Source organism: Notechis scutatus, chromosome 5 (assembly GCF_049901735.1).
Source record: "Notechis scutatus isolate UNSWTSFEM ecotype Mainland chromosome 5, rNotScu1.2, whole genome shotgun sequence".
NCBI classification, from domain to species: Eukaryota; Metazoa; Chordata; class Lepidosauria; order Squamata; family Elapidae; genus Notechis; species Notechis scutatus.
This window is the reverse complement of record NC_142013.1, coordinates 24,771,884-24,790,090: the sequence shown is the minus strand read 5'-3', so window position 1 is coordinate 24,790,090 and position 18,207 is coordinate 24,771,884. Positions and strand designations below refer to the sequence as shown.

Below are 18,207 nucleotides of genomic sequence, written 5' to 3'. Positions count from 1 at the left end.
TTCTAGGATGAGAAGCTAAATATCTTCAAGGAAAAAACAAAGTCCAGTTGCCTTTTGAAAAAGCATCTTTGGGAGTTTGGGGACATTTCTAACCAAGAAGGAAGACTAAAAGTCTGAAGTTGGTTACGAAGGCGGGTCCCACGCTCGAGCGGAGTTTTCAGCCTGACAGGAGGAGAGAATTTCGGACAGGAACTGGCGCGAGGCTTTTGCTTTATAAAGTAAAGGACCCCGGCCGCTATGGCGGTGACCCCTTCGGGGGCGGTTTCCTCAAGACGCGCTGGAAGGAGGCGACCGGAGAGCGCAGCCGAAAGAGGAGAAGCGGAGAGGTACTGAGGAGCCCAGCCCAGCCGCACAATCTACCCGGCACCCTCAGGGCTCGGGACAGCCGCCAGCCAGCCGCGAAGGAAGCTTGCCGCGAATATTTGGGCGGCCGCCGTTGGTTTGAGTGAGGCGTCGGGGGTTGCTTGAGCGTCTCGGGGCCTCGGTCGTGGAAGCGGCGCGTCGGGGATGCGAGGCGGAGGCTGCTAGGATGAGCTGGAGGAAGCGAGCTGCTAAAGCCCAGCTCCGGAGGACTTTCAGCGAGCAGCTCCGGGACTCCACGGCCAAAGCTTGGGATTTACTTTGGAAAAGTCTCGGCGAGAGGCGGCTGGCAGGTCAGTCCGGGGTCAGTCCGCGGCTCCTTCCTGCGGGACGGGCGGCCCAGGTGCCTGTTAGCCTCAGGAGGAGCCGCGGTGCGCCGCGAGGTCGCGTTACCTGCTTCTTTCCAGCGTCCGCTGTGTTGGGGAGCAGGAGAGTACGGGGCGGGGGGGGCAACTTTTGCAGCAGGTGAATGACCCCCGCGGGTTGTTTGGGTTTTTGCCTTCCCAGCCGCGGCGATTTCTTTGAGAGGCTTGCCTTGCCGTCTTGGAAACGTTCAGAAATCCGGGGGGCGATCCAAGCGGGGCAGCAGTCGAATAGCAATAGCACTTCGACTTATATACCGCTTCATAATGCTTGTTTACATCGCCCTCCCTAAGCGGCTGACAGAGTCGGCCCACCGCAGCCTCTTCCCTTAGGTGCGGGGAGGGAGGGGGGAGGTCAGGTCGAATTTGTAAGTCTCGGCTGACGCGTTATAGGGATCCCCCGGTACGCGGCCACTGCGTGTTTACAAGCGGAGATGAATCTGCGCTGCTCTGGCTTGGAGGAGCAGAAATCGAGCAGCGGGTTTTAGGACACCCTGGAATTTTTGGGGCAGGAACAGTAAGGTAAATCTTTGGTTAGTCGGCTTATTATTACAATATTTTCCTCAACTCAAAGGGTATATTTACTACCCGTGAACACTAAAATGTCTGTTTTATATGTGTGTGTGTAAGGAATCTGCTACTTTGCTCTGGTCTTGTTTTTCTACCTCCTCTATTTGTATGCTAGAAGACTTCAGAGTCTGGCAGCACTTTTTCCAATTAGAAATGTCCATTAAAAGGCATAAAGCTGCAGCTCATAAAAAAAAGGTGCAACCAGACTTCTGGTTGTTGTTGATGTTATTATTATTATTTCTCATAGCTTTTCTCCAATAATCTCGACTGAGCTCTGTATGACTCTGGCTACCCATCTCCTTTTGGAGGGAATTCAGATAACACCACAGGGCTCATTTTAAACCACCTGTCCTAGAATTTGAGTAATATTAGTAGAATAGATGTAGTCCCTACATAAGGATGGTCACATTCTGGAATTATTTGTTGAGGGATAATTTCTGTGTCTTAAATGGACTCCAGAAAATGGTAGAGGACAGGGAGGCCTGGAGGAACGTTGTCCATAGGGTCGCGATGGGTCGGACACGACTTCGCAACTAACAACAATAACAAATTTCTTGTGGCCGTGGTAGTTAAGAATAAAGCTGGATAAGTGTCTATATATCCATGAAACATGAAATTGGACTCTTGATATGTTTGCCTATGTTATTTTTAAATTATTTGCTTCAGTTGACAATCTTGAATTCCTGCCCCATCTGTCACCCCACTCGAGGGTTACGCACTTGTGTAATTCCCTGTTTGTTTGGTGGGAACCCCACCCATGTATATCAACTGACTAGGAAGAGCTGCTGAAGCAACTTGAGTTTGTTTTTGAAGCCACACAGATCAACACACTTATCCTTGAGCTTCTTCTTGTTCTATAAAATTCTTGTCCTTTTCTACCTTAACCATACCGTACTTATTCCTCCTGACTGATCTGATTTTATTTGCCTTTCTTTTAATTCAAACTTTCTGCTTCCAAAGCAAAGTTTGTCTTTCTTTTCAGCCAGTGGTATTTGTTCTTTAGATAGCTGCAGACACATGAAAAAATAAACCTCAGTTTCTTGTTTTGCAAGTTTGCATAAACTAGAAGCAGGCAAAATATAACATAAATATGTAGATGTGTTGATGAAATCAAAATATATGAAATCTTCATCTTCCTGTTAAAGGAAATTTCCCACTCAGACAAAGGAAAAGAGCCTTTTCAAAATTTTAAAAATAGTCCCTACTTTGGATCATGATGGGATGAGTGGGAACAAAGAAGGAGGGACCTAGAATGGAGTAGCTTACATCAGGGGTCCCCAACCACCGGTCCGCGGACCGTACCGGTTCGTGGAACAAGTCCTACCGGGCCGCTGGTTTGCTGGGCGCCGCCATCTTGTTTTGATGAAAAAGTGCTTCCGGTGAGCTTTTCCGGGTAGAAAGCTCACTGGAAGCACTTTTCATCAAAACAAGATGGCGGCGCAGTCTCGATGAGCTTTTCCGGGTAGAAAGCCATTTCTACCCAGAAAAGCTCACCGGAGAGTGGAGCGCCGCCATCTTGTTTTGATGAAAAGTGCTTCCGGTGAGCTTTCTGCCGGAAAAGCTCACCGAAGCACTTTTTCATCAAAACAAGATGGCGCGCCAGCTGATGCCGTACCGGGCGCGCCATAAAAAGGTTGGGGATACCGGGCCGCAGCATTAAAAAGGTTGGGGATCACTGGCTTACATCATTCAGAGCCACTGCCCATTGTATATATTTTCCCCTCATTTGGGTCATTTTCAAACTTGATCTTTCTTTTGCTGGCTTTGACTCTGTTTTGTTCAGTTTCAGCACAAAGAGAGAGGCTCATCAGCAAAATCATGTCCCTCTTTATATCATTTATTTTCACGTTTCTGTTGGATTAAAACACATAAGATTAGTTTGATAAGACTTGGTCTGAGTAGCTCTAAACTGACCAATGGTAATTACCAAATTGTTGTTTACTGTAAGTATTTTTGTCCTGCTCCAGCTCAAACAACTCTTGGCAGTTTACAATAGAATAAAAGCATAATGAACACTTCCTAAAAAACCCTTAAAGATAAACATGGATGCCTGGTTATTACAGCAACCCAACAAACTCCACCTCCAAATGACCATTCAAATCAAATAGATCTGCCTTACGAAAACCAATGGAGGCAAGTTATTGCCCAGATTGCAAGGACTCTGCCTTTAGATCCATTTTCTCTTGACTTCTCATAGGGACTGGACCTTCAGCATTCCTTCACTGCAAGCATGTACATGCTGGACAGATTCTTCTGGAGAAGACAGTCCCCAAGGTCTGATGCTTTCAAAATCTATGTTAAAATCTTCGTATTTTTCCATTTTTAATACATGTGCTACTGAGGTTTACAAATGAACTACTGGGTGGTCTGCTTTAGATTCTTTCCCAGGATCACCTTCAGCAGAGGTGGTATTGAGCAGGTTCTGACCAGTTCTGGAGAACCGGTTGCAGAAATTTTGAGTAGTTCAGAAAATCAGCAAATACCACCTCTGACTGGAGATTTTACAGGATCCTTCCTCTGCCACGCCCACCAAGCCATGCCCACAGAACTGGTAGTAAAAAAAAATTGAATCCCACCACTGACCTTCAGACTGATTTATCAAGTACCGTATTTTCCGGACTATAGAGCGCATCGGAATATAAGCCACACCCACTAAATTTTAAAAGAAAAAAATATTTTTACACATATTAACCGCACCAGACTATATACCGCAGATATATACGTTGTGAAATGAGATGTTTACACAGAAAGCAAAGAATGCTCTTCGCATGCGGCCAGACGTCTCCAACGTCTCACCATTGATTCATTAATGCCAAGCTTACGTGCAGCAGCTCTGTTTCCTTCCTGGATAGACAGATAGATTGCTTTCAACTTAAAAGCTGCATCATATGCTTTTCTTCGTGTACTTTTCATGATGAGGGTGTGAAAAATATTTTGTGTTCGTGCATGTCATGCTGCTTGCATCGAGTGCACCAAAAACTACCGGTAGTGTCGTCTTCTTTGCATTGACCTCTTGCGTCTGTCACGTTTTTGTGCCCCCTGATGACAGTTAACGAAAAAAAATTTATAGATAAGCCGCATTGTTGTACAAACCGCAGGGTTCAAAGCGTGGGAATAAAGTAGCAGCTTATAGTCTGGTAAATACGGTAGTTTTCTGTATTCTCCTTTACCTTCTTTTGAAGAACAATACTTGCTGTCCATCCATTTGGTACTTCACCAATTTTAGAGAGAGAGAGAGAGAGAGAGAGAGAGAGAGAGATGTATGTATGTGTGTATTATCTTCAAAACACTTTTTCTTGAGATGAACTAATTTCTTTTGATACCTTCTTTTAGTTTTTTTTTCCTTCATTGGAAGTATATATTTCTCCTTTTTAGAAATTCCTGCCCAATTTCCTTCCAAATTTGCTTCTCCCTGAGCAGAATACATAGTACTTTCAAGCTAAATTTATTCTGTAAAGAAGACATGTTTTCCTTGGTTTCACACATTACACTTCCATTGTAGCACTGAATTTTAATTTTATAGTTCAAGTCATTCCACTCATGTTATATTTAAACATGTGTCAATTATTGTTAAATATAATTTGAGCCCTTAACCTAATTGTCAGAAACTCTACATATACACAAATAGATATTTAGGATACATTGAAATAATTTATGTGAAAATATCCTTAGGACATTCATACATTTCATGGAAATTTAACAGAATACTCTTTTATTTAACTTTTAAAAAACTGAATAAAATAAAAATAAAAATCCCTTAACTTTTATATAGAAAATTATCTACTAAGTACAGGTGGTCCTCGACTCACGACCACAATTGAGCCCAATTTATGTTGCTAAGTGAGACATTTGTTAAGGAAATTTTGCCCCATTTTACGACCTTTCTTTCCACAGTTGTTAAGTGAATCCCTGCAGTTATTCCATTAGTAGCATAGTTGTTAAATGAATCTAATTCCTCATTGACTTGGTTGTTAGAAGGTTGCATGACTCCAGAACATTGCAATAGTTATCAATATGAGTCAGATGCCAAGCATCTGAATGTTGATCACGTGACCATGGGAATGCCACAGTGGTCATAATTGTGAAAAATGGTTGTAAGTCACATTTTTCAGTACCATTATAACTTTGAACGGTCACTAAATGAAGTGTTGTAAGTCGAGGGCTACCTGTACTAAGAACTTGTCACTCATGCTTTGTATGTTATTAAGGTGAAGACAGAAGCATAAACTAGCAATTTTTTAACGGCTGCCCAAATGTCCAGTGGGTTGCATCAAAAAAAGATATATAGCATTGTCACACTGCTATAAAAATGGTCCTCAAATTATGGCCACATTTGGGTCTGGAATTTGCATCATAATTGTTGTCATAACTTGAATCATCACATGACTGGACCCAGTTTACCATTGTCCTAAGTTGAGTCACACAGTCACAAGGGCAAATCCAGTTTAACCAGTTGTGTTTTTCCCCAGAAACAGGGAAAATAGTCACTAATTGTGATCATGTGGTTGCAGTCATAAAGGTGAGCCAGTTGCCATTCATCTGAACTGTGATCACATGACTGCAGAGTTGCAACTGACTTTTTAAGAGACCACGGCTAATTTGAACTGTCATTAAGCAAATGGTGTTCAGTCAAGAATTAGCTGTACTGGGGAGATTGCCTCGTTAGTAGGGTATTGTGGTTCTGTATCTACAATACAAGATGGATATTGAGGAATTAAAAAGAGTCATAGGAGAAAGATAATAATGGCAAGAGGCTTGGAAGCTAAATGACATGAAGAATTGTTTTTATAAAAAACGGAATATATTTAGCCTGAAAAAGCGAAGGCTATAGGGAAAGAGGTTAGCAGTCTTCAAATACTTAATGGGTTAGGGTGAGGGATGTCGATTGATTTTCTGTAAGTCCCAATGGGGACATGAACCAAAAGACAGAATCTTTACATAGGGATATCCACAATCAAAGAAGAAGAAGAATTTCCTAAACCTGAAAGCGATTGAAAAATGCAACAGCCTATCTTCTGGATTCTCCAACACTGGAGATTTTCAAGCAAAAGTTGGATGGGTGTTTGTCTGAGATGGTGTGAGGATTTTGCCATTTGAAACTTCTTTTCTTACACTAAGCCTTAGAAGCTATTTTGATTGCATTGATTTCAAACTGGCAGGACTGGGGCTAAATCCAAGAAGATGATTTGTTCTTTATTTCTCCTCCCTTTGAAACTATTTGTGATTGATAGGTTTGGCCCTGCTTTCCAAGTTCTGTTTTTGTTTTCTTTCATTAAAAAGATTTTAATTGCAAAAATGGGGAAATCTTCCAAATAAAGATAATACATGTGCAACAGGGACAAAAAAGCATGATAGATGCTGTAGATAGTTTTTGAAAAGATTATTGCTTAATTGATGTAATTCAGTACATACATTTTCTAAAGTTGTAGATCAAGGAGAAAGGTGACAGTTTTCACTTAAGCATGAAAGCTTTTAGTGTTGTAATGTTATCAATTGATTTTTAACAATTCTATTAAATACATGAAGATAGATTTAGCTCTTATTTCCTTCAAAAACAAGAAACTGATGGGACCAAATGCCTTCTGTATTCATCTGTGTGCATGCTAAGAACATTTCTGCAAATTCTCCAGAAGTGTACAGAGGAAGATAATTAGTTAAACAGAATTTTTCTATGGTGGGATTTAGTGAGAATGTATTTCAGAAAACTTACCTGATGCCTAGTTACTTGTTATTTTTTGTATTTTGCAGATAAATTATATCTCTGACTTTTTAATGGACATAGGTTATCAAAATTGTTTTACTTGGGCCTTTTATATTGTGTGTTTTTAATCAGAAAGTATCTTATAATTGATTAGCAACTTTACATTAGATTACTGAATCCTGCTTGTCTCTACTAAATAATAATAAATGAAAATCTAAATATATGATTTCAATTTTGAAAGAAACTGAATCTATTCAGATGGATTTTGGAATTAATGTTAATTTTTGAAGCATCTGAATGTATTGATATAATGCAGTGGATGTTGTTATGGTATTACGTACATTGAGACAATATCAGAATCACAATGTGGAGTAAGTACATCAAAAGAATCCTTCCCAGGAGAAATACTTAATGCCAGTCATGTTTCAGATATTCTGCATATTGTGAGTGTCTGTGCATGTGCACATTTTGTGCCTAATGTGGGATTAGAACTCATGATCTCCCAGGTTTTAGCCTGATATCTTTTTTACCTTCTACACCAAAATTGCTGTTTACATGCCTTTCACTTAAATCAATGAAAATGAATTTTATGATGTCCAGAATACAATGGAGAGACACCTAATTCATTAGGACTCCTTTGGAAGGAGTTACAAGTCCCAATAGATTTTCATCGTCATTTCTAGCCAAATCAATAGGTGTGAATAACCCACAATTTTTAAAAAGACTTAATAAGAATACAGAATATTTGTAAATTACAAAGGAATTAATAAATGTGCAATCCATTCATACTTGTCTTTAATTTTATTTATTTACTAATCAAATTTACTCATCGCACAAAAAGCTATTCTGGACAGCATACAACAATTCAGTAAAACAACAAATATATAAACAACCATATAAAATACAAAAATCCACATTATAAGGTAAATATTATTAAAACAAATACATACTTTTAATACTTCTTGATTGCCTGCATCATATTGACATTGATTTGTTTTCTTTCTGTTGATATTTTATATGTTCTTTGACTGACTTTTTAATAAATGCAAAAAGAACAGGTAAAACCATTCTTTTCAGCCATGTAGCTGCTCACATAAAAAATGAAAAAGTATTTCATAGCAGACACCATTTTCAACAGGGAACGTGGGAGCTGTGTACTTAAAACATGCTATTCATCATTGTGAACTCTGTGTACATACCCTCCTACATACCATACTCAATTATATCCATATGTTTTCAGGAAGCCAACCAAGGATATTTTGTTCTGTTTTCTGCTTGGTACACTGGGGACTTGGAAACTCTACTAACTCTGGTTAATTTCAATAGTGTGTGAATTCCTTGTCACACCAGTGGGAAAAATAGATGCTCTTTGTCCAAGACAGATCTTCTGAAAGAGTCTCATTATATAATCTTGGGTGCTTCTGGGAAGAAAAAGATTACTTATGATTAAATGCTTTCGTGCAAACAGCTAGAGAATGTATGTGGGAGGTTCAATTCTATCAGAATTGTCCTGATCACCAAAAGGTCAGTGATTAATAACATGCCACAGATATTCACAGCTATGACATAATAATAACTTTTTAAACAATTCAATAAAAGAAAAAGCTCTACTTTCTATAATCATATTTCAAGAAAGTTACTGAGTAATGAAGAAGTGTTTATGGGATAGCAAAGAAGAGCCTAAAGGACTGAAAGGAGGAACAGTGGTGGTAGGAGAACTGGAAAATGAACAGGACAGGTAAGACATAAAACAATACTATTCTAATGCCTATGTATTTGTTCAACTTTCCTGGCTCAGATATAACCTTCAAGCCTGGGTCACTGCTGTCTCATTAATTTAGCTTATTTATTTAAGGCTGCAAACACTGGAATACGGGGACCCCAAAAATTCAGGAGGCAACAAAACATCATTAGCAATAAATATTAAATGAAAGTCAAATTGAGCTCTCCCCTATACAGAGAGAGCAGTGAAGCCACTGTTTATACCTGTGATAGATTAAAGTTAAGTAATGAATTGTTTGTGTTTACTACCCAAAAGCAGTAGTATAACAGAAATGAAAGACTGAATTCTTATCTCCATCTTTCTGAACAAGGTTAAATCTATTACATTTCAATATTTCATGGTTTTGTTTTGGATGCAAAGAAAAATGGACAGAACTCTGATGAGACAAACGGTGTTTTAATCCCCTTTTACTTCCTACTAAAAAGCATTAATGGGGTATGTGGAATGGCTTAGGAAGTGGTGCAAAAGACCGCACTAGAAGGAGAAATCAGCAAATGTATGTGAGCATCAATTTAGCCTTAGCCAATTATCTTTTTGTCCTCTTTCCTAAAAAAGGAAAGCTTATGATTTAGCAGAGTAATGACTCTCTGAACCTTTCCAAATGTTACCACTAAGTTGTCATTTGTAATGTGATGAAGGGGAAATTATTAGATTGCATTAATTAAATTTAACTTTAGTCCTGGCCCTGCCCAGTTCTGTCTTGGCTGTACTTGTATCAAGGAGGAGTGCAATCCCCAGCATGCCTCCCAAGCTGATGCCCTTAAGCAAAAAATGCTGTGTGCCCCGGTTGAATACTTAACACTTATTGTAGCATGCATCAGCCTGAAGATAATATATTACATTCAGGTTAATTAATTAAAATATGTAAATATATCTGGCCACCTCACCGGTACCTTAGAAGAGCAGAAGGAAGAATAATGACTGAGCCCAAGCCTTGATCACGTATCAATAAAATATATATGTGTGGCTAATTGAGAGCTGGTTTGGTCTAAATGTTAAGGCACAAGCATTAGGAGACTGTGAGTTCTAGATCTGCCTTAGGCATATAAGCCAGCCAGTGACTTTAGCCAATCACCATCTCTTAGCACATGATATAAGATTCAGGGTACAAGCCAGTCAGTCAGTTCCTGACACATCAATAGATCAATTCTCAATTGTGTTGAAAAAAAAAGCAGACTCTGTGCTGGTGGGGAAATGGCAAGAAAGGGGGAAATGTATGTGTAGTTAATGTACAAAAATGTACTTGCCAAGGAATCTAAGGAGTGGGGGAATTTTGTATTTTAAATTTATGGTAAAATTATCATATTGAAGGATTACAAGCACAATTTCCTTCATCTGAAGTAAAATACAGTAAATTATCAACAATGCAACATTTTAGTCTGCATGTATTCTGCCTGCAGAAAACATAATATTTTGAGTGTGTCAGTACTTGTAGTACTTAGAAGATATAGGGTAGAAGAAAGTGTCATATGTCATCATTAGACATCTGAGGGCTGAAGAGAAAATATGAGTTGATGTCACTGATGGTCTGATGTTACCAAAGAAGGAAAAAATAGAGTTTTTCATGCTGATTTTGCTGTTTTGAAAAAGTACTGGAAAGTGAGATGAAACATAATATAGGTGAATTCAGCCTAACAGAAGCTTAATTAGGACTGTCAGGTGGCAGGTGTTATATGACAGGAAAGTCTCTTTTCTGCCAGTCCCATTCTTGCTATTCGGAACTGATAGTTCATTTAAGGCTCTCATTTTCCTGCAGTGGAATCAGCTATTCAGATACTAATACTTTTGACCTATTCAGTGCAGTGGTAGAATTAGAACAGATTCTGATATCAGTTTGTTCGTTTGTTTGTAAGATTTGGAGATTGTTCATCTTACAGTGTGACTCAGTTCAATCTCATGTTCAGGGCTATCTCAACCACAATGTATTGCTTTTGCTTTTGCTTCAACTTTTTTATTTACTTTTCAATTTCCCTTCCCTTTTAAAATCCATGTGCCATCAACTGGTAGCTAAAGGATAATAAGATTCTTTACAGGAATTTTCTGATGGCTAAAATGAGTGAGTAATTTGACATCCAACTTCACAATAACTTGATTCCTGCACAAAGTTGCAATAAAATATGTGGCATCCAAGTCACCAGCCATAAATGACATGTTTATTTTGGGGAGTCAGGCAATCTAGACACCAAAAGGGATGGAGGCTGTAGAGTCCCCATCATCTTTCACTGATTCCCCTCAGCAGCCTTTACTGATAGAACAGCAGTAAGTGAACCTTTGTTTTGCCAGATAATGTTCCATTCTGAAGGCCAATTACTTTGCTTTCTCATGAGATTCCTAGGAAAGACCATGGAGCACCTAATGAGACATCAGCTCTGATGAAGCAGGCCCATTGCTATAAACACATATCCCAGCAGAATTATGGATGAAAGATCCTGAGTTGCTTACCACGTGCAAGCCACACAGTTGTACACTACATCCTGATGGTAAAAGCATGGGAATATTTATTGAAAAAATTCCACTTTGGGTATATGGGAATTATTGAATTTTTAGCATGGAGAGCATGATATCAGGTAATAGCTCTATCTATCTAGGTTGAAAATTCAAAATGAGGAATGTGTATATCACTTACAGATAATCCATATCCATATTGCTCCTGCTACCAACTTTTTGCTAAGCTTATAGAAATGGGTGCATTGTATAATGTGCAAATGCCCAAAGTTTAGTTCCTGGTCGAGGGCAGGAATCACATAAGATCAAATTATGTGATTTGATCGAGTATTTGAATCACATAAGATCAAATACTGAGTTCCAATAAGGATGTATCTTCCCAATGATCAGTAATGTGTTGACCCCACATGTTGCTTGGGGCTAGCAAAGAAGGAGAAGAAGGGAGTAAGTGTTTGGACACCAAATTTAAATGTATGATTTTGGAAAGTTTAGGAGTACCAAAATAGGAGATTGGTGGGTGGGTTCTGCTTCTATTTTAAACCAAACCTAAGGGAGGTAGGGAGGTGGGTGGAGAAAGAGAAGGAGAGAGGGGGGTGTCTTATATTAAAGATAGCTTTAGATAAAATGAGATATAGCTTCTTCTATTTCCTCTTTCAATATTTTAAGTTGCCTTGCCCATATTTTCCATTGAGGCACTTAAGCACAGTGAGTTTGTGGTTTATACATGCTGCACTTATCCTGGAAAATGTTTATCTGTGTGGTTGTTCAGAGTCAAAGGTGACTGATAGCACATAATCAGTCCATCAGTGTATTGCATTATATACCTAAACCTTTTCACTTGAAAGCTTGATTGATTCTAATAGTAATTATTTCCAAGCAGTTATTCTTGAGCTAAACAAGGAATCATAGGGACAATGAAAGGAATTAAAAATAAAGGCATTAGAATGATTTAGAATGAAATGGAAATGAGGGAATGATGGGGAAAGTATTTTAGAGATTTGCAGAGGATTGGTGGTGATATGTCAGAGTGGTATTGAAACAAACATTACATACACATTAATTCATTGGATTTATTATCCACTGCAAGGTTCAGCAGATCATTGAAAAATGTTTATATTGTATTGATATAGAGAAAGCATATGATAAAGTGAATAGATTGAATTATGGAAAGTTTTACACAAATATGCCATTGATGATTGGTTGCTGAATATGACAAGAGAAGTATGGATTGGTTACTGACATGACAAGGAAAATTGAATAAGCAACTAAAAATGTATATAAATGGCAAAAAAGTAAAGAAAGTAAATGAATATGGGTACCATAGTAGAATATTTACTAATAGATGGATAAATTTGAAGATGATTATAAATGCTTATAGAAAGCAGGTGGTTAATATGATCAGTTATGAAGAATAAATGTTTGTTGAAATAAATGAAAATAGCTGTGTATAATAATGTCCTTCTGCCTGCTTTATTATATGAAAATGAGAGTTAGGTATATCAGCTGACATAAAAGTTGAGTGCACTAGAGATGAACAACCTAAGAAGTATGTGTGTTAAGACAAGAGGATATTGTATGAAGAATAAATGAGCACTGAATGAATGTGAATGTGTATTCAAAAGTGACTAGCCACTGTGAAAGAAGAATACAGATAGTCCTCAACTTATGACCACAATTGAGCCCAAATTTTATGTTGCTAAGTGAGAAATTTGTTAAATGAGTTTTGTCCCATTTTATGACTTTTCTTGCCACATTTATTAAGTGACTCACTGCAGTTGTTAATAACACAGTTGTTATGTGAATTTGGTTTCCCCATTGACTTTGCTTGTCAGAAGTATGCAAAAACTGTTTACATGACCCCAGGACACTGCAATCATCATAAATGCGAGTCAATTGTCAAAGCTTCTGAATATAAATTACATGGTCATAAGGATGCTGCAACAGTCATAAATGGGAAAAGTGGTCATAAGTCGCTTTTTCATTGCTGTTGTAACTCTGAATGGTCATTAAGTGAACTATGGTAAGTCGTAACTGTAGAGGTAGTCCTTGTTTAACAAATGCCTCATTTAGTGACTTTTCATGATTATGACCATAATGAAAAAGTAACTTTACTTGTATTCCTGAAATACAAAGGAGTTGCGCATTGCTACTTGTTCAAGAGCCGTTTATGTATTGTATTCCAATCTAAGGCACTCATACTCTATTCTAAAACAGGCACTATTTCTCTAATCAGATATTGGCTTGAATGGCTTCCCTGATTGGCAAGCAGTCTGCAGGGATTCATGCTAGAATAATTCTCATTGTCTGTGACTATAAAACATAAAAACTGAAGACTGGAAATGATTTTTTTTTCTTGTCCTATAAATTCTGTCCAGAACTTACCCAAAAACTGGATTTCTATTAGCATCTCAAGGTAATTGATTATGCCTCATTTTTATTTAGTCTCATTTTGAGAACCACTCTAAAAGCAGATTTCTATCTTTCCCCATAAGAAAACCAATTGCAGGACTTCCGGTTTGAGCTTCTTCGGCAACAGACCGAAGCCTCGTCTCTGCGAGGTTTCGATCCGTGCTCGCCGCTGGAGCGCCCCGAGCCGGCTGGTTTCGGGGCTAAGCCATCCCGTAGAGGTGGTGAAGAGGGGGGAGACTGCTTGCAGGGTTGAGGAGAGCCGCATCTCTCCTCCCCAGCTGCCATTACTCCCTTTCCCGAAGGCGGTTGTAGCGGTGGTCAGAAATGGCCACCACAAAGAAGAACTCGACCAGAAAAGAATGTGCAGGAGGAAGATAAGAAGGGAAAGTTTTGGTTGACTGGGTAAAACAGCAAAAGCAACAAATAAGGTACCCTGGAATTGAAACTATTAAAAAAAAACAATAACATTGTTCCCTAAGAAGATTTTTAAGCTGCGAAGGAGAGAGAAAAGGGAAAAGATTTGGTTTTTTTTTTCTCCTTTTCCTATACTGACAGCTAAGAGACTTAAGCAAGAAATTGGAAAAAAATCCACTTTGACATTAATAGGCATTCAATGGTGAAAATAAAAAGTCAAAGGGATAATAAAGATTTCTGGATAATCAAAAGCTTTTGAAAACAGGAAATGAGAGAAAAATAATAAAAGGGCAGGATCTGGAAGGGAGGAGACTGCCTGGAATTAAAAAGTACTTTCAGCAAAATCTCAACAAGGCTTCCAAAAGATACATTTTAACTGAAACATCGCAACAAAAACCCCAGGAAGAGAAAGTGGAAAAAGAAATAAGAAGAAACAGCTTGGGACTATTTGGATTACTTGATGGTCTCTGGATTTTTGTTTATTGCATTTGAATGACTAAAATAAATCGGGTGGTTGTTTAAAACTGTTTAAAATGGCTCCACTTTTAGAAGAACTGAAAATGGAACTTAAAAAGTACAAAGAAGATGCACAAAAAGGGAGAAGTTCTTTTGGCTTCATATTTCAGTTTTTAGAAATGGAGATTTGGAATTATGAGAAACAACAAGAAATGCCTGCAGAACAAGAAGATTGCGACAAAGAAGAAGCCACCTTTAATGAACAAATAATCTTAGATCAGGGGGGAAAAGGAAAGGGGGGAAAGAGAATGGAAAGTTTAAGATTGGGAAAAACAACTCCAAAAAAAAAAAAAAGAGTGAAAAATAAGTATAAAATCAGAAAGCAACAGAAGAGGGAAATGCAGAAGAGAGAATTAGAAGTAGAGAGACAAGGGGTTAAAAAGGGGAGGGAGAAGATGAGAGGGAAGAAAGAAAGGAAAAGAAGTTATAAAGGACAGAAACAAAATATAGAGAAACAGGGCCTATTTAGAGATAATGGGTGAAAATTTAATGGAAAAGGGGATTCTGCAAAGGTACATAAGATAGTATGGTTATATTAGAAACAAAAATAATTTTAGAAAATATGAAACAACGTATGATTAAAATGTCTGATAAAATAGCTATTGTAATTCAGTGGAATGCTTGTCAATAAATAAATGTAACAAAATGAATATTTAATGATTTACAAAACATATGTGAAGAGAAATAAGGGAAAAATTAATTATGGAGATTATACGTGTCTTTAAGGAAGTATGATATTTAATTGAAAAGAAATGTTAAAGATGTTAAGATTTTAATGATTATTAATGATAGAACTGAACTGGAATGGAATGAGGGTTTATAATTACATATATTTATAATCCTTTTTTTTAAAGAATATAGTGTGTATTATAAGAATGTACCAAGCAGAATTCGATTGGAAGTTATGTATTATGTATTATATTGAAAGTCATAACCTTAAGGTATATATTGAAGTTTAAGTAAGAGTTGAATGGATGTAATTAAAAGATATAAAGGTGTCATACTCCAATTAGTAACTACAGGAGAAAACTTGTTTAATGAGAAAAGATAATATGAAATTGAAACAGAACAGACAAAAGTATAAATATAATGATTTGAATTGAGATGAGATAATCAAAATAAAATTGAGAAAATTAAGAGGGGAAAACTATATAGAAAATGTAGAATAGTATAAGATATGGAATAGAACACAAAAAGGAGCATGAAATTGAGTTTTGTGTCTGTATAAAGAAGTTTAACCCGGGACCATGCTATTTTCAAAAAAGATGTTTTACTTGTATTTTGTATGTGTGAAAACCCAAATAAAAGTTTATTAAAAAAGAAAGAAAGAAAACCAATTGCAGATCGGCAACAAGATGCAAATAGCCACTCTTTCCAATACAAAGTGAGGGGTAACCTCTGAAGTTAGTCTAGTATATTCAACCAAATGGATTCTAGCAGGGGTCTGAATTTACCACCACCTGCCTTAACAAATAATTCTACCAGAACTGACCAGCCTTCCTCAAGGTGGATATTTGACATAGCCTATATCCAAACGCGAGGTGAGAGAATGTAAATTTAAGTAAGCATGTATTGAAATGATAGAGGTGTTCATTCAGGCACAAGAAGGAAATGCCCCCAAATGCCTGGTAATTAGTTTTACTTTGTACAACCAACATTCTTTGATCAGAACAAAACAGCAGCGGAGAAAATTGGATGGAATGAAATGAGTTTTTTCAGCAGCTGTTTTCTCTCCTTTCTCCCTTTGGCGTCTAAAATAACCTCCATGTAGAAAACATTATCCAAGTGACAAAGAGACAACATGCCCTCAAAATAGACTTCCTTTGTCTATGCATGGCTGTTGGAATAAAATAAATAGAAGGTGTTAAGAAAGTTTCTGGGCATGGCATTAACAAGCAGTGACAAGAAGATGCCTTTCTCATGGCCAAATTCATGTGTTCAATTGTCTTATTTTTTATTTTCTGTTCTTACAGGAAAAAAACAGCACAAAAAAAGCTTTATTCTCCTGCAGTATACTTACATTTTTCCAATACTAACATTTAGCAGTTTATTTTTATTCTTTGTTCTTCTACTTACATTCCCATATGGCTACTTTTTATAACACAGCCTTTTTTTTTCAATGAGGTGTTATACTGTATATTTTATAAAGAAATTGAGATACAGAAGGCTAAGCCAGTAGGCAGTTGTAGTTCTCTTAGTCAGTGTAATGTATAAATTCCCAGTATGAGACAGAATACATATGGATTGCATTGCTAAATTCGACTATATAAAGTAGTCGTATTTCTTTAGCCAACAAGGGCCAGCCATAAATGGCTTATGAATACTTCAGAGATGAAATGCATTTGCTACTCCAAGCAGAAATATAGGCTTGACAAAATTTTCATAGCAAAAAGGACCCTTTTCCTCTTTTTCTTCCTTCTGAATCCCCTTTTTATTGAGTCCTCCCCCCTTTGAAACTATATTAAAATATTTTAGAATGCATACGCGCACCAATGTCCTATTGTTTCTTTTTATTTTTCTTATATGTATCCATTTCATGTATTCATAACTAAGTTTATATTAATATCTGTTATCTTATAATCGCTTGACAAAATAAATAAATAAAGATTTAGAAGTTTAGAAGATTTTGACCACAGCAATTGGATGGCATAGAGAGATATTAATATATTCAAGCAGAAAGTTGACAATTATCTGTTGGGTTCTGGATAAAATTTAAGTGATATAGTACTTGATCTAAATGGGCTAGATTTCCAGTTCCTGATCAGAATACCTTAATGAGAATGGAAATAGAAAAGTTTGACTCTCTCATAAAATCTCTCTGCTGAGTACTCAAAAAATGTATAGTAAGTATACTGCTCGTCTTGATTCCCTTTTCTAATCTTTAAACTCCCAATCCATTTTGGATTCTGCCTTTTATCCAAAGACAGTTTATTGTGTCTTTCTTAACTGGAAAAAACCCTCATTCTTCATCTAGTCTCAGAGAATGAATGCACTTGTAACTCTCTAAAGATGGAGAATGTGATTGCATTCTGTTACAGTGGGCCATTTTCATGCAATTCTTTATGCATAGAGAAATACAGTGTGATTTTACAATGGAAAAAGATATCGCTCTACATGGGGCTAGCTTTGAAAAGTATCCAGAAGCTTCAATTGGTGCAGAATGCAGCCATGTCAGCAATTCTGGATGCCCAAAGAAGGCAAATGTGATACCTTTGCTCCACAATCTGCACTCAATGCCAATTTGCTTTCAGGTTCAATTCAAAGTATTGGTTGTGACTCATAAAGCTCTACCTAACTATCTCTAGAACAGTCTTCATCCCATTACATTGGCCCATCCCATTCAGCCAGGCTGGGAAGATATTTTGCAGACTCTGTCAGTTAAATAATTTCAATCGGCAGGATCTAGGAAGAAGAGAGCTTTCTCTGACCTGTGGGATAGTCTCCCTCTGGGGATGAGGCAGGCCCCCACTTTCTTGGCCTTTTGAAAAGGAATTAAAACATGGCTCCGTGGCTTCGAGTGGTGACCCCAGAGGAACATTTAACGATGGGGCCGATTAGTGCCCTAATAGCCCTCTCTTTGCCTTTTTTAAACAGTTTTTAACAGAGTTTAATCATCCTTGCCTCTTTCTATTTTTTAATGTGCTGTT

The 18,207-nt window shown here is 37.6% G+C and overlaps 1 protein-coding gene across 1 annotated transcript in view; it reads left to right on the top strand.

Annotated features, from left to right (window-relative positions):
• The first annotated feature begins 254 nt into the window (after positions 1–254).
• Positions 255–18,207, top strand: part of STARD13 (StAR related lipid transfer domain containing 13) — a 115,293-nt gene continuing 97,340 nt past the window's right edge. Inside the window, exon 1 of the mRNA XM_026675009.2 lies at positions 255–653. Coding sequence (XP_026530794.2) covers positions 530–653 — 124 coding nt within the window. The 5' untranslated portion in view covers positions 255–529. The remainder of the gene's footprint in view (positions 654–18,207) is intronic.